We start from the raw sequence: 22338 nt of genomic DNA, 5'->3' as shown, positions 1-22338 counted from the left end.
CCAGAACAGGTTCTTTGCCATTGGTATTCCCCATTTATTTGTTTTTCCCTTTCCTCCTTTTATCTTCTTTTTGCTTCTCCTAAACTGTAATATATATGCATAATTTTTTCACTGTGTTTATGCTTAATGTGGGAGACTCAGAGAACTTGTCTCTACTTAGATGTGGTGTTCATGAATTTTTTAAATATCCTACCCATATTACCTAAACTTGCTGGTCTCTTAGGTATCAGTTTGAAAGCTAGGTATTGCTGAGGGATGGGGAAACAGAAAAGATGTGGTTGAGACAGACAGATGGGCAGTGTGATATTTTAGGCTCTGCTCTCTCACAATACCAAGTGTTCCGTTCTTGAATTAGCTCAAACTACTTGTGAATAGTTTTCCCATACCTTTTGTAGGGGCATCCTTGAGCTTCAGACCTTTCTCTCCATTTTGCTCTGAGCCCTGGAAAGTGACTTCTGCCCTGAAAATGTGGAGGCAGAAAATTTTACTCTTGAAGTTTCTTTGTTGACCTTTTCCTGTATTGCCTATTTCTCCCTTGGTTCTACTTCTCATGATTTTGGAATAAAATTATAAATATAGGATTTTGTAAACTATTTCTATATAACTCTTGTTGAGGTTTGGGGTAGACGTAAGAACTATCATAAATCACATAGAACTTTCTATTTCTTTTTTTTTTTTTCTGTATTCATTTATTTTTATTAGTTGGAGGCTAATTACTTTACATCATTGCAGTGGTTTTTGTCATACATTGAAATGAATTAGCCGTGGATTTACATGTATTCCCCATCCTGGTCCCCCCTCCCACCTCCCTCTCCACCCGTTCCCTCTGGGTCTTCCCAGTGCACCAGGCCCGAGCACTTGTCTCATGCACCCAACCTGGGCTGGTGATCTGTTTCACCCTAGATAATATACATGTTTCGATGCTGTTCTCTTGAAACATCCCACCCTTGCCTTCTCCCAGAGTCCACAAGTCTGTTCTATACATCTGAGTCTCTTTTTCTGTTTTGCATATAGGGTTATTGTTACCATCTTTCTAAAGTCCATATATATGTGTTAGTATACTGTAAATGGTCTTTATCTTTCTGGCTTACTTCGCTCTGTATAATGGGCTCCAGTTTCATCCATCTCATTAGAACTGATTCAAATGAATTCTTTTTAATGGCTGAGTAATATTCCATGGTGTATATGTACCACAGCTTCCTCATCCATTCGTCTGCTGATGGGCATCTGGGTTGCTTCCATGTCCTGGCTATTATAAACAGTGCTGCGATGAACATTCTATTTCTTATTTTTACTGTCATCCAAAAATTATGGCAGGGGATTGTTTATTTGGTTGCTGCTGATAAAATTTGACTTTAAAAATTTTATTTAGTTTATTATGTTTTATGAGATTTTGAAGAATGGAGATTCTGTAATTTAGCTCAGAGTTTCTTAACTTGGTATAAATGACATTTTGGGTTGGATAATTCTTTATTAGAGGGGACTGTCTTGTGCATTGTATGATGTTTAACAGAGTCCTTGGCTTCTACCTACTACATGCCAGCTGCACTCCCATGGTTGAGATGACCAGAAATTTCCCCAAGCCTTGCCAAATAGTCCCTGAGGAGAAAAATCACCCTGGATTTAGAATCACTGATTAACTGCATTCTCTCGTCTTTATTTCTCCTGTTAAACACCTGCATCCAAATTTTAAGTAGTTCTTTCATATGTAGTTTGATAAGTATTAAACCAAAGATACACATCAGGTTTAGAATAAAAGCTCTAATACAGTCTTACAGCTCAAATTAATATTAAGCAAATGTTTAACTATTGGACTTATAAGCTATCTGCATAGAAATCAGTGAATTAAAAAATATTTGTGTACAATGTTAGGAATTTTACTGAGTGGAAAAATGAATACTTTTTAAAATAACTTATTATTTGGAATAGTGATATTCACAATAGATTTGCTTTTTCTCCTTCATTAATTAAAATCATGTTGTTAGTCAAGTAAGTGAAGAAAATTTTTATTGGCAATTCAGTTGTTTCCTGTTTAGAAGACTGACACTCTCCGGTCCTAAGCTAAATAATTGTCATGGTAAAGTAATTTCCTTGAAAAGGACAGGCATTGATTCAGCCCCTGTTACTCACAAATCCTATTTCAGTCAAATTGGAAAACTATTAAGTTTTTGGGAAAAAATCAATAGGTATCAGGAAACCATTAGATCCTGTGGCCCTTGCTATATCCTGCATGAGTAATCACTGAACAGTTGACAGGTATTTCATTGTTGCCACAGAGTGATGCTTGGGAGACCGCATCTCGTCAGGGTGGGCGGACAGCTTTAGACACTGGAATGAGCTCAGTTATCCTTGTTTCTCCCCATACTCATTCTTTTAGACAGCTCTGTCACTAACAGGGCCTCTGATGCTTTGAAAAATCAAATTCTTTCTTTGCTGTCAGTTTTCTTTTTCTTGTGTTGTGGCATACTAATCAGGGTGTGTGGTTTGGTGCTGAACCAGTTTCTATCAAAAACAAGTTTTAATTTCTTATTTAGAAATTATTTTTCCTCAAAACATTCTCTACATTTTATATACCATACTAATAAATAGTGTAAGGATTTATTAGTAAGGCCTTAATTAATTTTGTCATACTTTTATTCCATAAAACTTAAATTTTTGAAAATTTACAAAAAAATTTGAACAACTGATTTTGGATTTATCTGTATTTGCTTTGTTTTCCTTTAGGGAAATACTTATTTGTGAGCTATATGATTATTGTATTCAGGAGAGAGAAAATAAAAATAAGACCTATGTACATATAGCCATTCTGCTCAAAATATTTGATAATATTTATTGGTAAATTATTATGGCATTGGTAAAAGCTTGATATTGTATTTGTATGTAATAATACCTGTTCTTTTTTTTCAATTGAAGTAAAAGAGAGGGCAAGAAATGGATAAAAATAATAAATGGTTCTATCACTGTAATTCCCTTAAGTAGATTGAAAACCCATATTTTATTTGTATATGTATTTGTCTGCTAATTCCATTGGGGCAGATTAAATCATTATGGATAGAGTTTTGTTTCCTAGTTTGAAGAAATGTTTTTATTTGATGAGTACTATTATATATTTTCAGGTGCTGTAGCTTCTATGTTTTGGGTTGATGCTGAATTAGGGGTTGATATTTATCTTGATGGTAAGTTTAGAAATGAATTTTTCATATTAAGATCATTTTTGTTTATTCATTGTATACTTTTAATTCCTTGTATTGATACTCTTTTTAAGCTTGTTTGGTTTGATGATGAAGTCTTTGAACAGATTCTAAAATCCCAAACAGGATTAGAACCAGATGTCCATTGTAATCTCAACTCCCAATTTAGTGCTTCCATTAAGGTTTTCCTTTTAAAATACTATGTAGATTTTCTATATTCCCTGATGTTTAATTTATACAGTTAGTATATAACTCTTTATTTTAAAAAACATACATAGTATGAGGATCAAATTTCTACTTTTCCCTTGAAGGTAACAGTTAAACAAAGCTCCCTATCCCTTACCCACTAACACTTTTGGGCAGTCTTGTTCATTGACTTCTTTTAAGATGTATTAGAAATTTCTGAATTAGGCACATATATCCCCTGAAACATCCCCTGCCTTTCTGGAAACCATGTTTTCCTAGACTAAGGGGTGAACTTTAAGAATTACTGAAACTGGGCCTCATCATTTGGCCTTAATATATATGAAATGTAGTTGATTAAATTCCTTAGGCATCATCAAACTCATTCTGTTGTTATCCCTCCAAAGATTATTTAGCATATAAATTCAGAGATTGCCCAACTAATTGATCATTTGGAAATTTAGGTACATATTAGATAAAAGAATTAGATTGGTGAGAATTAGACAAAAAGAATTAGATTAAAGAGTTAGATTGGTGAGAGATGTTAGAAATAAGATATTCTAAGATGCCTCAGATTTGTTAAGCAGTATTTTAAATAAGAAAAGTTTTGTTTTTGATTATGTGAAAGTAAACTAAAGATAAGCTATCTTGTGTGATTTATCACATTCCAGTTTACATTATGAAATTCATGTCATCATATTTTGGATTGTAAGCTTTTTAAAGGCCAGACAAATCTTATTTTCTTTTTTGTTTATTTAATTTTAAACATTTGTTTTCATTATATCCTATCTTGTGCCTTAGAATAGTGCTAAGTACATGTTTGAAATGCCTCTACTTACTAATGGACTGGAGTTAAATTGCAGTGCTGGAAAGAGAAAGAAACAATATTTTATTGAGTGACATTTGTGAACTGAAATGCATTCGTTTTAATTTTCATTTTTAAGAGTAAAAATGATGAAAAGATTTATTCCTTTGTAGGTATCATAACTGTTGTGGATTCAAAATATGGATTAAAAGTAAGTTGAAAAATTTCTGTGAGTTACTAATTATTTGTTAAGAGCTAGGTATATGAGGATTGATTATATTGTTTTTTCTATATTTGTGTCTGTTTGAAATATCCTTAACAAAAATAATTTTCCACTGTAAATATGAAAGGTACTGCTTTTTACTTATTTATTTATTTTCCATTTATTTTTCTTAGTTGGAGGCTAATTATTTTACAATATTGTAGTGGTTTTTGCCATACATTGACATGAATCAACCATGGATTTACACTTATTCCCCATCCCGATCCCCCCTCCCACCTCCCTCCCCACCCCAGATACTGCTTTTTAAAATGGCAGTAATATTATCAGAGAACTGTGTATTAAGCCAGTGATTTACATTTTTAGTTTAATATATCATGTTTTGGGAACTTAACATGAAGAGGAATAAAGCAAATATGGTAAAAAAAAAAAGTTTTTTTAAGTATCCTGAACAATAGATGAAATTTGTATTTCATTTAATTATTATTTTGTATTTTTAAGTTAACTGTTTGTTTTCTCCTTCTCTGACTTGATGTGATAAAAGTTGAAAGTGTAATATTTATAGTAAGAAAAATTTATAGGATCTCTAGAGAAGGAAATGATACACCACTCCAGTATTCTTGCTTGGAAAATCCCATGGACGGAGGAGCGGGCTACAGTCCATAGGGTCGCGAAGAGTCGGACATGACTGAGCGACTTCTGTTTTTCTTTCTTTACAGCACAAAGTTTGGATATGTGTAATCCCTCCCTAGGATTCAGCCCCAATATTGATAAGTCTTTCTGTTTGATAGAGGAAATTGAGCTTGATATGAGCATATGAGAGTTTATTTTTCTTGTTAAACTGCTGTCAGACACAAGCTGGAGATGATTGAGTTTTTTAAAAATATATTGCTTTGCCATATTTTGAAGAAATCAGGATTTATGCCTAGGTTTGGGAGGAGAAACTCCCCTTTAAAAGGCATCTTGCTGTGAATGTTTTTGTAGCTTACCAAGGTGCTCAAATGCATTTAAATGAACTTCAGTTTACAAAATGAAAAATAGTCAGATTTTAAAATGCATATTGCTGTATAAAGTAGTGTTTCTCAACTTTCTGAGTTATTACTAAAGGCAGAAGAGAATGAAATTATCCTCCATCTCTTGATCTGGTCTGGGAATATGGATAATGCTCAGAGTAATCATTTCTCAGAAGTTTAAATGTAATGTTTTAAAATTCACGTCCATTTTGTGTTCTATCCCACATTATAACTGAATTTCTTAATTTGAACAAGTTTGTCTTTCTTCCAAACCTTCAATAACATTAAGATGGCAGGCTTGTTAAATGGGTTACCAGTACCCCTTCATTGGCCCTTCAGTTCCCTCAGAAATAGAGAGACCCTAATTTGCGAAGTTTGGGAAATAATTCCTTTTTAGATGTTAAGTCAGATTTTATTAATAGTCTTTAAGAACCAAAGAAAGATCCCAAATATTATAGTTTTACTCTGAAATATTCCAGGTATCCTGAAATCATGATATTTCTAGTAAAATGTTTACAGAAGAAGCAAAACAAAACAAAAAAAAGTCAAAATTCTTCACTCTGAATGTTTATTAAAGAGCATGTTTGAATCGATCTGCTATATAAGTTTATTACCAAATTTGGAAGATTTACAGGATAGACAGCAGGATTTTTTTTTGTTTGTTTTGATGGGCTTAAAAGTGCTTTTCTCCAAATAAAACTCTTTATGTATTTATGTATATTTGGGTGTGGAAGGGAGTTAAATAGAATCTATTATGAGTGTGATAGAAGCCAAAAAAAGCAAAGCAGCATTCTGAATAATGCAAACACAGTAAACGTTTAACCCCCTGCCACCTTGATAAAACCTCTTAAATTATTAAATCAATATACCTACACAAAACTGACATACTGTCAGGATAATGGAAACTTCAGATTTTCTAAGTCAGGTGCCAAATAAATAACTTTTCCTTTGTATAAAGAATTTGCCAACTTGTCCAATTCCTCTGGTTGCAAAGCTTGACCTCAGGAGCTGCTTGTGATTCAGAGAATTCTGAGGCAGTACAAGGAATGACACTTGGATAATGGGCAGCAATTTAAGGGTGTCATGCTTCACAGAGCCAGCCCATCACAAGTAAACCTGAGAAATGGTACCCTGTGGCCAGCCAGCCAAATTGAAACTGAAGTGGTAATTGATATCATGGGCTATCACTCTAATGGGATTGTCACCCATTGATCTGAAATATTCATTTTTTAATCATGGGCAAAGAATTGGACAACTTCAAATGACAGCTCTCTATTCTTAGGACTTGACACCCAGCCTACTGACATTGTCCTTTTCAGTTCTACAAATGTGACAGCATTTAATGCAATAGAATCAAAGAATGAAGTTACACAGAAAAGGTCAAGTCAGAGGTTTCTTTTTGGTTCTTCTGTTAAATTGCACAAGCTGTTGAAACAATGCAGTCAGTAAACAGTTTGGCTTAGAAAAGACCAGAAAAATAAATAGACATTATGCAATAATCTTTTTTTTAAAAGCTAAAATAGCGTTAGCTATAACCAATCCATTGGAAAGAAATAGCTGCCCCTGCTTTTTTTTTTTTTTAGTGTCATCTGACATCTTTGACACTAGATTTCTTTCTACTTTGGTCAAAACAGTGTTTTTTACTTTCTTTCTTTCCTACCAGCCTGTTTCTATTTCTGTAGAAAAGGACACCCTCTAAACCCTTCCTGAAGTTGTATCATACAGTTGTATCATACAGTTATTTCAAAGGATTTACTTTTATGCTATGCTAAGTTAGACGGTGGAACCTTAACCTTTTTGATATGTTGGATTGAATACTGCCAGATTTTTAAAAATCTTTTCTGATATGTAAGCAAAAGCCAGTCTCTAAGCAGTGATGAGGGATCTGTTAGGGATACACACACATAAAATATTTTGAAAAAAACATTGCAAAAATGCTTTTTTCCTTACCTGTACAGATAGGATAGAATGTCACAGTTTCTATTTTTTAACTTTGTAAATGGGAGTATTCTGACTTAATGACTGATGGTGTAAGTCACTGGAAAGTGTCCTTTTGAATCGCAGACATTGGTTTTAGTCTTTTTGCAGAGTTTGACTTGTGAAGGTAAGAAGTTGCATAAAGGAAATGTTGAGCTGATAGCCAGAGAAAATAAATGTTAATGTGCATTTATTATTTGTTTATGTTTGTATAGCCTTCATATTTACATAGAACAGGGGCATTTATCTCTTGGCTTTTTTATATGTTTATTACATATCATATTCTTAATAGAATTGTACCTATTGGTAGGTTTTTATTTGGGGCAATTTTAATATGTTTGTGTATTTGATGCTTCTTGACTTCCTCGAGATCATAAAACGTTAGTCCAGTCCATGTTAGCTTTGAGTGAAAATTTCTAATCTTATGAAGATAGAGTAGATGCCCCATTAGTTTCAAGTGAAAATTTCTGATTTTCTGGAGACTGGATGTATTAAAAACATGAGTTACTTTGTGAAAATACTATATTATTTGTTATGTTTAGGTATGGAAATTAAAAAATCTCTGATTTTCCTGTTATATCTTTTTCACACTCCTCCAGCTCACAGCTGAAAAGCCCCAAATTCATATGTAAATAAATCTTCCAAAAGATCAAAATACAATATTTTGAAACTATTTCAAAATTTTTAAAGAATTGAGTATTATAGGATCATTCGGAGACGGATGCCTTGCTAAAAATGAATCTTTGTTAAATAAATTTCCTGCTGACTAGAACGGGGTTTGTTGCTGCACTTGGTGCAGTATTCTTCAGGTAACAACGTCCACTCATCTATTCGGCATGCATCCTCAGTTTCTTCAGTCATGTCTGACTTTTTGCAACCCTGTGGACTAGCCTGCCAGTTGAATTTATAGGATTGCACCTATAGTAGTATCATTTTGCACCTAAAGTGGAATCAGTGCATCATTACTCTAGTTTTAGTTTAGACTGGTTTCCCCAAAAATAGAATTTGGCCAACTTTTAGGAGACAAAAAGTTTTTCTCTATAGATTTTACCAAGACTAGTAAATAAAAGGATTACCAGCTTGCTCTTAGGTTCCAGTTATCCAAATACCTTAATGATCTACCTCTTCATGAATTGTAAAACTGATTTGATGAAATAATTTTGAATATAATTTTAGGTGATCATTATGCATATACTTTTATGCAGTTATTAATGACACTGAGTCGGACACGACTGTGTGACTTCACTTTAACTTGTCACTTTCATGCACTGGAGAAGGAAATGGCAACCCACTCCAGTGTTCTTGCCTGGAGAATCTCAGGGACGGGGGAGCCTGGTGGGCTGTCGTCTGTGGGGTCGCACAGAGTCAGACATGACTGAAGCGACTTAGCAGCAGCAGCAGCATACAAGAATGACTTTATATGACATTAAAAGCTTTCACAAAGGTTTTAAAATTTATGTTCATTTTACTTCTATTGAGTCCTCTTGAAATTTTTGAAAAATCACCCTATGAATAGGTATCCTGTGATGGTGACAGTGTTAGATTTATCTTTTATGAAATAAGAATAGTCATTCCCCATAATTGTTATTAGGGATAAATGAGACCATGTTTATAAAAGGACTTAATAATTTGTGGAGTTCAATTCAAATACAAAAAATGTTATATAATCAATTGCCTCTGACATTAGTAGGCAACTTTTTCTTGTGACAGAGAACATCTGTTGAAGGTTAAGGTAATGAAGGTGAAACATTTTTTAGAGAACGTTATGACACTGGTGACTTTAGGGATATAAATAGGATTTTGGAAAAATAATATATACTCCCAGAGAGATCAAAACTGTCCTGTGGACTTCTCTGTCAAAGTATTTTTGGTGCTAGCTTGACTCTGGCAAGGTGCAGAATAAAGTTAACCAGAGAGGCCAGATCATTCAAGTGTAGGTTTCAAAATGTTAACTGACTTTTTGCTAAATATCAAGACTGTGTCCTTCTCACAGATCATTTGTTTCTAGGGAATTGGAAGGGCCCAGTGCGAGTTCACAGTGTGCTTGGTTCTGGGGTGGGGCTCGGAATGGAGGGAAGTCTATTAAAGTACAATTCCAGTGGTTATCTCTTAAAAAAAAAAAAAGTAATATTTAGGACAAGGACAGTTTTGTAAAAAGGAAAATGCCTGATTTCTGAACTATAATGTTCTGTTTTTATGACATTATTTAAATCTGGAGGGTTTTCCATTTAGGAAAAAGAAGAGGTCAGAGGACAAAATTTAAGCCCTTATTCCTCACGTTCCCCTCAAAAAACCCCACAGGTTCACTGTAGGAAGAAATTTACAAGTGAGAAAGAAAATGGTTTCAGATAGAAAAGTTAGTCCTGAATTTGGATATTCAGTAATAGAACTTAATGGACCTTCCTGGTAGCTCAGTTGGTAAAGAATCCACCTGCAGTACAAGAGACCTGGGTTTGATCCCTGGATTGGGAAGATCCCCTGGAGAAGGAAATGGCAACCCACTCCAGTATTCTTGCCTGGAAAATTCTATGGACAGAGGAGCCTGGTGGGCTATAGTCCTTGAGGTCGCAAGAGTCGGACCCAACTTAGTGACTAAACCACCAATAGAACTCGAAGTTTTTATTAGAGGTAAGAAATAAAAATCCTTTGTGTTGACTTTAGGTTGTGTGTTACACCACAGTAACTTTTGTTCAAATTTTGTTTTTGTTTAGCATTTAGCAGAAGAAAAACCTGATGGACTTATCAATGAAGCTTCTAGGTATTCGTTTGTTTAAAGTATTTACTGATTACTGGCTAAATGGAAAAAGGAAATTATTGGTAGGAAAAACAAAACAAACTGAGAAACAACATAATCAAGGAAAATCTTTTTCCTGTGTTTGAATTACTGATATTTATAATGGTCTGATAACTAAAATTTTATTTAAAACTATATTACAGCATAAACTGAGTGCTGAGCCCAGTTGTTCTTTGTGAGGAACTTGTAAATTGTTAACATTTAAAAATATTTCGTTGTTATCATACAGTTTCTTTGGATTGAAAATGATTGTTAAACAAGAGTTGATTCACTTCCTGCCTTCTTTCACAGTAATTCATTTGACTCAAATGTTCGCTGTTATTCAGTGCAACAGAGAAACAATACAGAAATAGTTGCAGTTTGACATTTAGAACTTTTTTTGTTTAAATACCTTTATGTTCCTGATTGGATTCTCTTTAGACTTAGTCTACAGTGCTTACTCAGTCGTGTCCTACTCTTTCTGACCCCACAGACTGTAGCCTGCCAGGCTTCTCTGTCCACAGGATTGTCCTGGCAAGAATACTGGAGTGAGTTGCCATTTCCTCCTCCCGGTGATCTTCCCAACCGAGGAATAGGACCCATGTCTCTTATGTTTCCTGCATTGGCAGGCTGGTTCTTTACCACTAGCACCACCTGGAAAGCCCTCTCTTTAGACTTATGAATATTTAAATTATTTTGCCAACCCTAAGCATATTCTTGTTAATGGGGAAAGAGTTTGGGAATAGGCAGTCGTCCCAGGGAAGATCCCCTGGAGAAGGGAAAGACTACCCACTCCAGTATTCTGGCCTGGAAAATTCCATGGACTATATAGTCCATGGGGTTGCAAAAAGTTGGACAGGACTGAGCGACTTTCACTTTCACTTTCAATAGTCCTTGAATATGCTTTTGGATTTAAAAGGGAGCTCTCCCTTCTCCCAGCCAAGATTTTGCTGCAGATGATCCAAGCAGGTGATTGATTCCCTGTCATTTTGGAATATGGTACTCTGTTCTTTTATAATCCTGGCTAAACACTTCATTTGGTATTTAGCTATGATTCACATTAGACTAAACTTAAATATTTTTGTGATTATTTTTTTCCTTATTAAAATGCATTTGTTATGGAAACCCGTACTGGAAGCAGTCTAGTGATTAAACTTTCCTGAAGAATTGAGGAAATTTTAAAGAATCATAGAAAATAGAATTTCTAATCACAGTAAGCTATTTTGTTATCCAGCGTCCTATCAACTGGATTCTTTAACTTGAATTTCTGTAGTGTATCTATCTTATAGAGAAAATACATATTTGTAATGATGAAGGTAATTGTTCAAGATCCTTATATATCTTCTTTAGTGTAGTTTTTAAAAAATGTTTAATACAGTATTAATGTTAAGTGAACTTGTTCTTTGAAAATTATGGTAATTATTACATGGAATACTTTAATAAGTAGACTGTCCTTGTTCCTACCATATTGGATATCAGAATTATGCATTTCTTTACAGAGAAAATCATGAGTTGAAAATCATCCTGATTATAAACCATCCTTGATTGTAAACTTTTTGAGACTTATCTTTATAGTTTTAGAGTAGCCAGTAAGAATACTTAAATAGATATTTTTTGAATGAATAATGTGAAATCTTAATTTACATAGTGATGAATGCACTTCATCCTTACTATTTGAAGAATTATAAATAGTTTAGGGGTAAATCAAATTATTATAGAGAGTACTGTATACTTTTAAATTGCTAAGTGATCTGGAGGAGGTGTTTTCTGTTTTTCATTTCTTAGCCTTTCTCTTGACATCTGTTCTTTGTTTGCTAATTTAGGCAAGTTGCTTTGGCAGATATCATCATCATCAATAAAACAGACTTGGTTTCAGAAGAGGATTTAAACAAATTAAGAACAACTATTAGGTACAAAATTAGAAATGTGTGTTAAGTACCTGCATATTAAAAATGTATTGTACAGAATATTTTTACTGTAACTGTTGCCTTGTAGAAATTTAAGGCTCAAGATTGACTTGCTTCAGTTATCACAGAATCACATATTCAGGGAATCACATATTTTGTTGTTGCATAGTAGACTGTTATGTAAATAGTAATAAGAAAAATTGTTTTCCATTGCTTGTAGAATATGCAATTGAACATTGTTGCCAGCCTGTTCTGTATAGCAATACGAGAAAAGACTTTGACAAAGCACTTTGATAAATTACAGACTCTTTGGGCTTCTTACCCTCCATTGTACCTCACACTTCTGACTGACTCAGAATTAGATTTGAAGAGTTGGAAGAAAGTAAACATATTTGAGAGGTAATAGCCATCAGGTTATAGAGTATATTCAAAAGAGAAGATTAAGAGTTTTGTGAATTAGTAGAGAGACTTGCCTCAGTATCATTGTTTGGGAAGTTTTACCCACGAGAACAGTAGCAAATGTTGTCAGCAAATAACCCTAAAGGTAGTGAAATTGATTATATAAATAGATACTCTACAGTATATTGAAAAGGATTTAACAAATATTTTTGGCATCATTATCTCTGTACCAGAAAGGGGAGGACTGGCAGAGTCGATAGAGATCCTAGCCAGGGAACTGGGGAAGTTATTCTATTAAAAAAACAGGTGTGTGACTGAAACTGAGGACAGGCTGGGGTCAAAGCCACTCGTAACTAGGTTTTTATTTCTAGCATGTGTACAGCCATTTCCACCAATGTGTGTTGAGGAAAATTAGGTGTCAGTTAAAAGTTTGATGTATTTACTCATTTCAAGAACATTAGAATTACTGGCTATTTATGAATCATTTTTTCTAAAGTGAAGGGTCTTTATGTAAACACAAAATAGTCTCTAGTCTGTCAGTTGTGTCTAGTGAGTCAGTAGATTTTTATGTATCATGTTTGATTGCATAAGTGGAATATACCTGATTTATGATTAGAAGGAAAAACCTAAACTGTAAAAAAATGTAAGTCTTCTTATTGTTTATTTTCTCTAGCTGTATGATAATACTTGTATATACATCATGTTTCAGAAATAATGTGGAGTGGTTTTTTAAAAAGTTAACATTTACTTTTTTACCCTCCTCATTTTTATATTTATTTCAGATCAATAAATGGACTGGGAAAAATTTTAGAAACACAGAGATCAAGGTACTTTTAAAAGCTATTACTAATATTAACAATAAATAATTTTAGTTAAGTAATTGGTAGCTATGTTTGATTCTAATATAAGAAAGACATGTACATTTAAAAAAAAATGAGACCCAAAATTTTGTTTTAAATGTTCTTTATCTATTACTTTGGCATATTTAGTTAATATGTTCACTTCTCATTGTAACTATTGCCTTAGAGCCATGATTATAGTCTGTAACTGTGCCTTTGCTTTAACGAGGAAGAAAGCATAGGATTTTGAACCACTCAGGGAAGTAATTAGTACAGAAATCTGAAAAAGTATACTATTAGGAATCTTATCTTAATTTGAGATGTTTATAGATAACTTTTTAATATTTTTAAAACTTTCTTAGTGTTTCATAGTTGCAAAGTAAAACTGTCATGTAAAAATACGAGGAAGCTTTATGTTTAAGTTCCTGATACATTCTTTGTAAATATTTTTATTTTGATTTCCTATAGGTTCTTCTCTCTTTTTAATTCTTTTCATACAGATGTGCCTTATGTTATAAAATAGATGTGTTCTTAAAACATCTGTGAAATGGATTTCTGTAGATTGGACTCTTATTTTGTATCGAGTGCTGTCATGATTTCAGAAAATTTCTGTACAGGAGTATTTTTGTTAAGCTTATTTTTTTTTTTTAGCAAGAATGGCTCAGCAGCTGATAGACCCAGCAACATGCAGCCAGCAGCTCTGAGGCTGAGAGCTGGCCGTCTAGTGCCACCTGGTTCTTAATTCCGAGATTCTGTCTTTGGAAGTCTGGCAGCAGCCTTACTCGAGTGGCTTGTCTGCTGTGGCAGAGATTAGAGGTGCTGACAGACTGCCATAAGTGTCAGGCAGTAACAGCAGCAGCTGCTTCTGTGCATGTGAACAGCTGGGGAATTAATTTGGTATGCATTCTCAGAAGCCTCTCATCTGTTGGCAAGAGTAGCAGAAGAATGCCCTCAGTGTTAAGTCCTCTACAAGCATATACCACATGTACTCCCTGCATTTCAGATTCCAGTGTAGAATGTCTCTGATGACCTAACTTACACCATGAGCCATTCCTCAGTATCTGTCTTCTTCCTGTTGCGTTTTATCATTTTCTTTCTTCTTAAATTTTCACCTCCTTAAAAAATAATATACAGACAACAGCATAATGCTTAAGTTTTAAAAATCATATCTGTAAATAGATGTGATTATGTTGTAATAGATTTATTTGGTTTGTTTTTACAAACGTCATAAGCCAATTTTTTTAAAGACCCTTGGATTTATCTTGCTTAATTTTTCTTTTTATTGACTTCAATTTTCAACCTTTATGTCGCGCATAAACATTTCATCTTAAATGGTTTATTTTGTAACAGTTTTGATGTTTATATAATATTCCTAACATTTGGTGTCTCATTTTTTCAATAAACATGCAGTGATTAAATTTTATTTCAAATGCATAAATGAACAAGTGAATAACATCTCCTTTTTGCTTCTGTTTCTTCGATTGGTGTTTGCCAGTGCATCTGAGATATCAGGGGCTTTCTGAAATGGTACTTAAAATTTTTTTAATCCCTTAAGCATTTTGTGGTTGGAAAATCCTTATAATAGTAAAAATAATAAAACTTATAATAGTATAGCAATTGTAAAACTTACAAAATGTGTAGAAATGGCTTACCTTGAGTATTTAGTTAAGGAGTAAGAATGGTGTAGTATGTCTTATTGGTGAGACTTAAATTGATTTTGAGGCAAATGGAAATTCTAATGGACCTCAGAAGTATGTGTGGAAGATTAGAAGTACCATTCTTTAACAGACTTTTTTTAATCTTGGAAATTTAAGTGGACTGAACAGAGGAAAGCCAAAGTTTAATTGATTGATAATAAGTTAATCAACTCAATGATTTATTGAGCCTTCCACTAGTTGCTATACATTTCGTGGTATATTGACAATTTGAACAATGTATAAGGTAAAAACTCTGCCTTTAAGGAGATTAGAATATATTAAAAACAAATATGTTAAATACTATTTTACAATAGGAATATTAAATACACAAGATCCTATAAGAATAGGAATATAGAGGAACAACTATTCAACTCTTCTTGGTGGAGAGTCAGAAACTTTTGACTGAGCAGGTGATCATTTACCTGAATCTTGAAGAACGAATAGGAGTTTTCCAGATGGACCAGAGTTGTTGCTGTTCAGTCACTCAGTCATGTCCGACTCTTTGTGACTCCAAGGACTGTGCCAGGCTTCCCTGTTGTTCACCATCTCCTGGAGCCTGCTCACATTCAAGTCCATTGAGTCGGTGATGCCGTCCAACCATCTTGTCCTTTGTCAAACCCTTCTCCTGCCTTCAGTCTTTCCCAGCATCACAGTCTTTTCCAGTGAGTCAGCTCTTCACATCAGGCTGCCAAAGTACTGAAGCTTCAGTTTCAGCATCAGTCCTTCCAGTGAATATTCAGGGTTGATTTGTTTAGGATTGACTGGTTTGATCTTGCAATCCAGTGGACTCTCAAAGAGTCTTCTCCAGCACCACAGTTCAAAAGCATCAATTCTTCAGTGCTCAGTCTTCTTTTATGGTCCAGTTCTCACATTCAAATATGAGTACAGGAAAAACAATAGCTTTGACTATACGGACCTTTGTTGGCAAAGAGATGTCTCTGCTTCTTAATGTCATAGGTTTGTCATAGCTTTCCTTCCAACAAGCAAGTGCCTTTAAATTTCATGGCTGCAGTCACCATCTGCAGTGATTTTGGAACCCGAGAAAATAAAATCTGTCACTGTTTCCATTGTTTTCCCATCTATTTGCCATGAAGTGATAGGACTGGATGCCATGATCTTGATTTTTTGGATGTTGAGTTTTAAGCCAACCTTTTCACTTTCTTCTTTCACACTCATCAAGAGGCTCTTTTGTTCCTCTTCACATTCTGCCAAAAGAGTAGTAGCATATGCATATCTGAAGTTATTGATATTTCTCCTGGTAATCTTGATTCCAGCTTGTGCTTCATCCAGCCTGGCATTATGCATGATGTACTCTGCATATGTATATAAATATATATATACATATATATATATATATATATATATATATATATATATATAAATTAGCAGGGTGACAATATACAGCCTTGATGTAATTCTTTTCCCAATTTTGAGCCAGTCCATTGAGGCTTCCCTGGTGGCTCAGATGGTAAAGCGTCTGCCTACAGTGCAGGAGACCAGGGTTCAATCCCTGGGTCGGAAAGATCTCCTGGAGAAGGAAATGGCAACCCACTCCAGTATTCTTGCTTGGAAAATCCCATGAACGAAGGAGCCTGGTAGGCTACAGTCCATGGGCTTTCAAGGAGTCAGACACGACTGAGCGACTTCACATTCACATTCATATTGTTCCATACCTAGTTTTAACTGTTGCTTCTTGACATGCATATAGATTTCTTGGAATAAAGGTAAGGTGGTCTGGTATTCCATCTCTTGAAGAATTTTCTACAGTTTGTTGTGATCCACACAGTCAAATGCTTTAGCATAGTTAATGAAGCAGAAGTAGATGTTTTTCTGGAATTCTCTTGCTTTTTCTATGATCCAACAGATACTGGCAATTTAATCTCTGGTTCCTCTGCCTTTTATAAATCCAGCGTGTACATCTGGAAGTTCTCAGTTCATGTACTGTTGAAGCCTAGCTTGGAGGATTTTGAGCATGACCTTGCTAGCATGTGAAATGAGTGCAATTTTGTGGTAGTTTGAACATTCTTTGGCATTACCTTTCTTTGGGATTGGAATGAAGACTGACCTTTTCCAGTCCTGTGGCCACTGCTGAGTTTTCCAAATTTGCTGGCATATTAAGGGCAGCACTTTCACAGCCTCCTCTTTTAGGATTGAAAATAGTTCAGCTGGAATTCCATCACCTCCACTAGCTTTGCTTTAGTGATGTTTCCTAAGGCCAACTTCACTTCACATTCCAGGATGTCTGGGTCTATCTGGGTCATTGAGATCTTTTTTGTATAGCTCTTCTGTGTGTTCTTGCTGCCTCTTCTTAATATCTTCTGCTTCTGTTAGGTCCACACTGTTTCTGTCCTTTATTGTGCCCATCTTTGCATGAGATATTGCCTTGGTATCTCTGATTTTCTTGAAGAGATCTCTAGTCTTTCCCATTCTATTGTTTTCCTTGCATTGTTCACTTACGAAGTCTTTCTTACCTCTCCTTGTTATTCTTTGGAATTCTGCTTTAAATGGGTTTATCTTTTCTTTTATCCCTTGCCTTTTGCTTCTCTTATTTCCTCAGCTATTTGTAAGGCCTCTTCAGATACCATTTTGCCTTTATGCATTTCTTTTTGGGGGGCATGGTTTTGATCACTGCCTCCTGTACAGTGTTACAAACCTCCGTCCGTAGTTCTTCAGGCACTCTGTTTATCAGATATAATCCCTTGAATCTACTTGTCACTTCCATCGCATAATTGTAAGAGATTTGATTTAGGTCATACCTGAATGGCCTAGTGGTTTTCCTTACTTTCTTCAATTTAAGTCTGAATTTGGCAATAAGGAGTTCATGATTTGAGCCATAGTCCACTCCCCGTCTTGTATACTGTATACAGTATACTGACTGTATAGAGCTTTTCCATCTTTGACTACAAAGAATGTAATCAGTCTGATTTCAGTATTCACCATCTGGTGATGTCCATGCGTAGTCATCTCTAGTGTTGTTGGAAGAGGGTGTTTGCTATGACCAGTGCATTCCCTTGGCAAAACTCTGTTCATGGTCCACTGGAGAAGGGAATGGCAAACCACTTCAGCATTCTTGCCTTGAGAACCCCATGAACAGTTTGAAATGGACCAGAGTAGTAGTGTCTTTCTCAGCATAAGAAGGATTTTGTATTCCAGGAAGGTGTGAATATTTTAGAATGGGCAAAACACATTGTGTTAATATTATGTTGCAGAGAGGAAAAGACATATGACTATGGAGGTGAAGAAATTACCTCAAAGAGTATTGACTGCCATGATGCATGGTTTGGATTTTCTACAGTAGGCAGCAAGTTATTCATGAAGGGTTTTAAAGGCAGTATGACTCTTGTGATATGGAGTGAATATGGTGCTGTTCTCCAAGTTAGGAGATTCAGAAAGGAGGAGCAACTTTGGGGTGGAGTTTCCCAGGTGGTTCTAGTGGTAAAGAATCTACCTGCCAATGCAGGAGACACACGAGACGTGGGTTTGATTCCTCGGTCAGGAAGATACTCTAGAGGAGGGCATGGCAACCCAACTTGCCTGGAGAATCTAATGGATAGGGGAGCCTGGCAGGCTACAGTCCATGGGGTGGCAAAGAGTCGGACACAACCGAAGCAACTTAGGACACACACAGCACAGTGATAGCACTGGGTTTGGTAAAGGGGATTAGTTCCATTTTGTAAACACTGAGTTTGAGATGCCACTTGGGAAGGCATTTGGAAATTTAGCTCTAGAAGTCAAGACTTACTATGTGATGTTATCAACTACTCGTAGATCTGGGATGGTCTGGTGGCCCATGTGTCTGACTGACTGAACTTTGAAAAGACTTCTGGAGTAGTAGCGAAAACTCCCCTCCCCTGAGAGAGCCAGAGCCCTCTTCCTTTTCCATTCTCCTGCTCCTAGTTTTAGGCTACTTAAAGCAGTCTTTAGACATAGGGATAATTGAAAGCTCCTCGTAGGGAAAAGATTAGGTATTTCTGGCATAATAGTTCAAGAAATTAGGAGAAATTATGAGCTTTGGAACTTTATTCTTCTTTCTTTGCTTCATTCTGCCATTCTGTTTTTACATGATAGTAATAGTCTTTTTATTTTTTATTTTTTCTATATTAATGTTTTGGAAGAGATCTGCTGCTTTTATCTCTGAAGAGAAAAATTAAATAAAATTTGATGCCATGAAAATTAGTTTTCTAGTTACATGCCTTGGATAAGTGATGAAATTTGTTTTTTGATGGCGGTACTAAATTTGGGGAAAGTCCATGACGACTTTCATCTGGAACCTCAGACTTTTCTCTTTTCCTTTCCATTGAGAATCTGGTTAGATACAGTGAGGGACTTTGGTACTTTTTGTTCTCTGTACAGTTTATCCTGTCTAGATCTTTTATTGATACCGTCTGATTTGGAAATATCAAAAGAATCTGGGTATAAAGCAGAATAATCTCTAAATCTGATCTGTATTCTCAAGAATACTGTTGTGGTGAAAACTAGATTGTTTAGAAGCTTGTGTTTAGTTGGCCTGAATTTTGATATTCACATAATTAGCATGTGTAAACTTTTTAAACTTTAAGCTATTTCCTAAGTTAAAGATGACAAACTTGGTGAAAAACTTCATTCACTTGTCACCTGTCAGTATAAATATTTGCTTAACTGTGATGGTATGAAAGGAAATATGTTTAATATTAAGGCTTTGGTCTCTTCTGTAAATTGATATTCAGAAATTTTTTTCATGGAACATTTACTTCTTTGCTTGATTATTTTCCTAATTCTGCTCATCTAGAATGTCAAGAATTTGAAATATTACAGTCTGTTAACGTAGAACTCTGGAGTATCCCTCTTTTAACAAGGTGGGAATTTGTCTGCCTTGTTTCAGGATAAGGTTCATAATTTAACAGACTCTTGTTGCTATAAGTATGAATATATGACAGACTATTGAGAATGAACAAAGCAGACACAGCTGGTCAGCCCTAAGTTAAAGGAGATGATTTTTACATGTTTTTATATTTGAAAAAATTTTGACAAAATTTTTCTCAAGTGAAATCTTATTTTCCTTGTCAGAAAATTTAATGAATGTTCAGCATATCCCTGGAGTTTAGTTTTGAAACCTGATCTTACTGCTTGTCATTTTTCTTCAAACATTTCATTGTAGCTTTGTTTGTGGAGAAATCACTGTCCTTTACTGTTTCATGTTGTTGTTTAGTCCCTCACTCGTGTCCAACTCTTTTGCGACCCCCTGGACTTTGTGGCCCTCCAGGATCCTCTGTCTGCTTTTCAGGCAAGAACACTGGAATGGGTTGCCATTCCCTTCTCCAGAGGATCTTCCCGACCCAGAGATGGAACTCCCGTCTCCTGCACTGCAGGCAGATTCCACTGCTGGGCCACCAGGGAAGCCCTTACTGTTTCATAGGCTGGCATAAAAATTGGAACTCAATCACTATTCTTTATAAATAGGAAAAGGATTACATCAAGGATGTATATTGTCACCGTGCTTATTTAAGTTATATGCAGAGCACATCATGAGAAATGCTAGGCTGGATGAAGCACAAGCTGGAATCAAGATTGCCAGTAGAAATATCAATAACCTCAGATATGCAAATGACACCAACCTTATGGCAGAAAGTGAAGAAGAAATAAAGAACCTCTTGATAAAAGTGAAAGAGGAGAGTGAAAAAGTTGGCTTAAAGCTCAACATTCAGAAAACAAAGATAATCGCATCCAGTCCCATCACTTCATGGCAGATAGATGGAGAAAGTGGACACAGTGGCATACTTTATTTTGGGGGGCTCCAAAATCACTGCCGATGGTGACTGCAACAATGAAATAAAAAGATGCTTACTTCTTGGAAGGAAAGTTATGACCAAACTCAACAGCGTATTAAAAAGCAGAGACGTTACTTTGCCAGCAAAGGTCTATCTAGTCAAGACTATGGTTTTTCCAGTAGTCATGTATGGATGTGAGAGTTGGACTATAAAGAAAGCTGTGCACTGAAGAATTGATGCTTTTGAACTGTGGTGTTGAAGAAGACTCTTGAGAGTCCCTTGGACTGCAAGGAGATCCAACCAGTCCATCCTAAAGGAGATCAGTCCTGGGTGTTCATTGGAAGGACTGATGTTGAAGCTGAAACTCCAATACTTTGGCCACCTGATTCGAAGAGCTGACTCATTTGGAAAGACCCTGATGCTGGGAAAGATTGAAGGTGAGAGGAGAAGGGGATGACAGAGGATGAGATGGTTCGATGGCATCACTGACTGAGTGGACATGAGTTTGAGTAAACTCTGGGAGTTGGTGATGGACAGGGAGGACTGGCATGCTGCAGTCCATGGGGTCGCAAAGAGTCGGACATGACTGAACGACTGAACTGAACTTAACTGAATGCTGATTGTGATATGATAACCTCTTCTGACTTCAATCTCTGCTTTCCTAACAAGGCTTAATTACCACTAAATAATTTTAACAGAAATAATGTTTATTCAGATAGAGCACTAACAGGAAGTTTCAGTCTATATGCAACCCCATCTGAAGGAAATAAAATCAAACCATATTCTTTGGATATAGCTAAGGGTCCTAGAGTTAATATTTATGTATTGATTGTTTGACTGCTTATATTATGATACTACTTGTATCATGAAAAATGGAGTAAAAGAAATAAAATAATTCCAAAGATAATGTTCCTATACCACTTCGTTATTTACACTTGTTCAATTTCACTCATTTCATCCTTTGAGTAGTAAACTGCTACTTTTGAAAGGTTTCAGTTTTTTAACCAATTTTTTTTTTGCTATAAAAATCTAGTTTGAAAAGCTCGTTTTTAGAACTAAAAAGACAATTTAAGTAAAAACAAACCAAAAACCCCACTATAGTTTATTGAAGCAATTTCAAAATAATTTTCTGCCTTGGTCTAAAACCATTTATTCTGTTTTTAAATTTTTATGCATAAATCCCATAGAAATTTTTTACAACAGCTTTTTTGTTCCTTGCCTGTCATGTTATATGTTTTCCCAAAATAGTATATATTAATTAATTTTTATGTCTACATTTCTGGCAAAATAGAGATTGCTTTTCTTTATTAATTGTATTTTACAGAATTTAACACTTCACGTTGGTGTTCTTCCTTTTAGAGTTGATCTTGCGAAAGTATTAGATCTTCATGCCTTTGACAGTCTCTCTGGAATAAGGTATGTTTCCTGTCCTGTTCTGGTCATTTTTACTATAATGTATTTTTTCGCCTACAGTTATAGGTATTAAAAGAATGATTTATACAGATGCACATTTGATTTATGCTTCCTGTCACATCTTTGATGTTCTAGATCATTTCTAATGATTATGTTCTTGAAAGTTTTGCTAAC

The 22338-nt window shown here is 35.1% G+C and overlaps 1 protein-coding gene across 5 annotated transcripts in view; it reads left to right on the top strand.

The window, feature by feature from the left end:
• The window catches only part of ZNG1A (Zn regulated GTPase metalloprotein activator 1A), a 49663-nt gene that overhangs the window by 10703 nt on the left and 16622 nt on the right, over window positions 1-22338 (top strand). For all 5 annotated transcript variants that reach the window (XM_020912628.2, XM_070480391.1, XM_020912625.2 and 2 more), the window contains exons 5-10: window positions 3117-3176; window positions 4353-4390; window positions 10101-10147; window positions 11986-12072; window positions 13251-13295; window positions 22111-22167. In XM_020912628.2, the coding sequence (XP_020768287.2) occupies window positions 3117-3176; window positions 4353-4390; window positions 10101-10147; window positions 11986-12072; window positions 13251-13295; window positions 22111-22167 (334 nt within the window). The remainder of the gene's footprint in view (window positions 1-3116; window positions 3177-4352; window positions 4391-10100; window positions 10148-11985; window positions 12073-13250; window positions 13296-22110; window positions 22168-22338) is intronic.

This window comes from Odocoileus virginianus, chromosome 18 (genome assembly GCF_023699985.2).
Source record: "Odocoileus virginianus isolate 20LAN1187 ecotype Illinois chromosome 18, Ovbor_1.2, whole genome shotgun sequence".
NCBI classification, from domain to species: Eukaryota; Metazoa; Chordata; class Mammalia; order Artiodactyla; family Cervidae; genus Odocoileus; species Odocoileus virginianus.
Note: the sequence above shows the minus strand (reverse complement) of the source record. Positions and strands in the feature narration are given on the sequence as shown.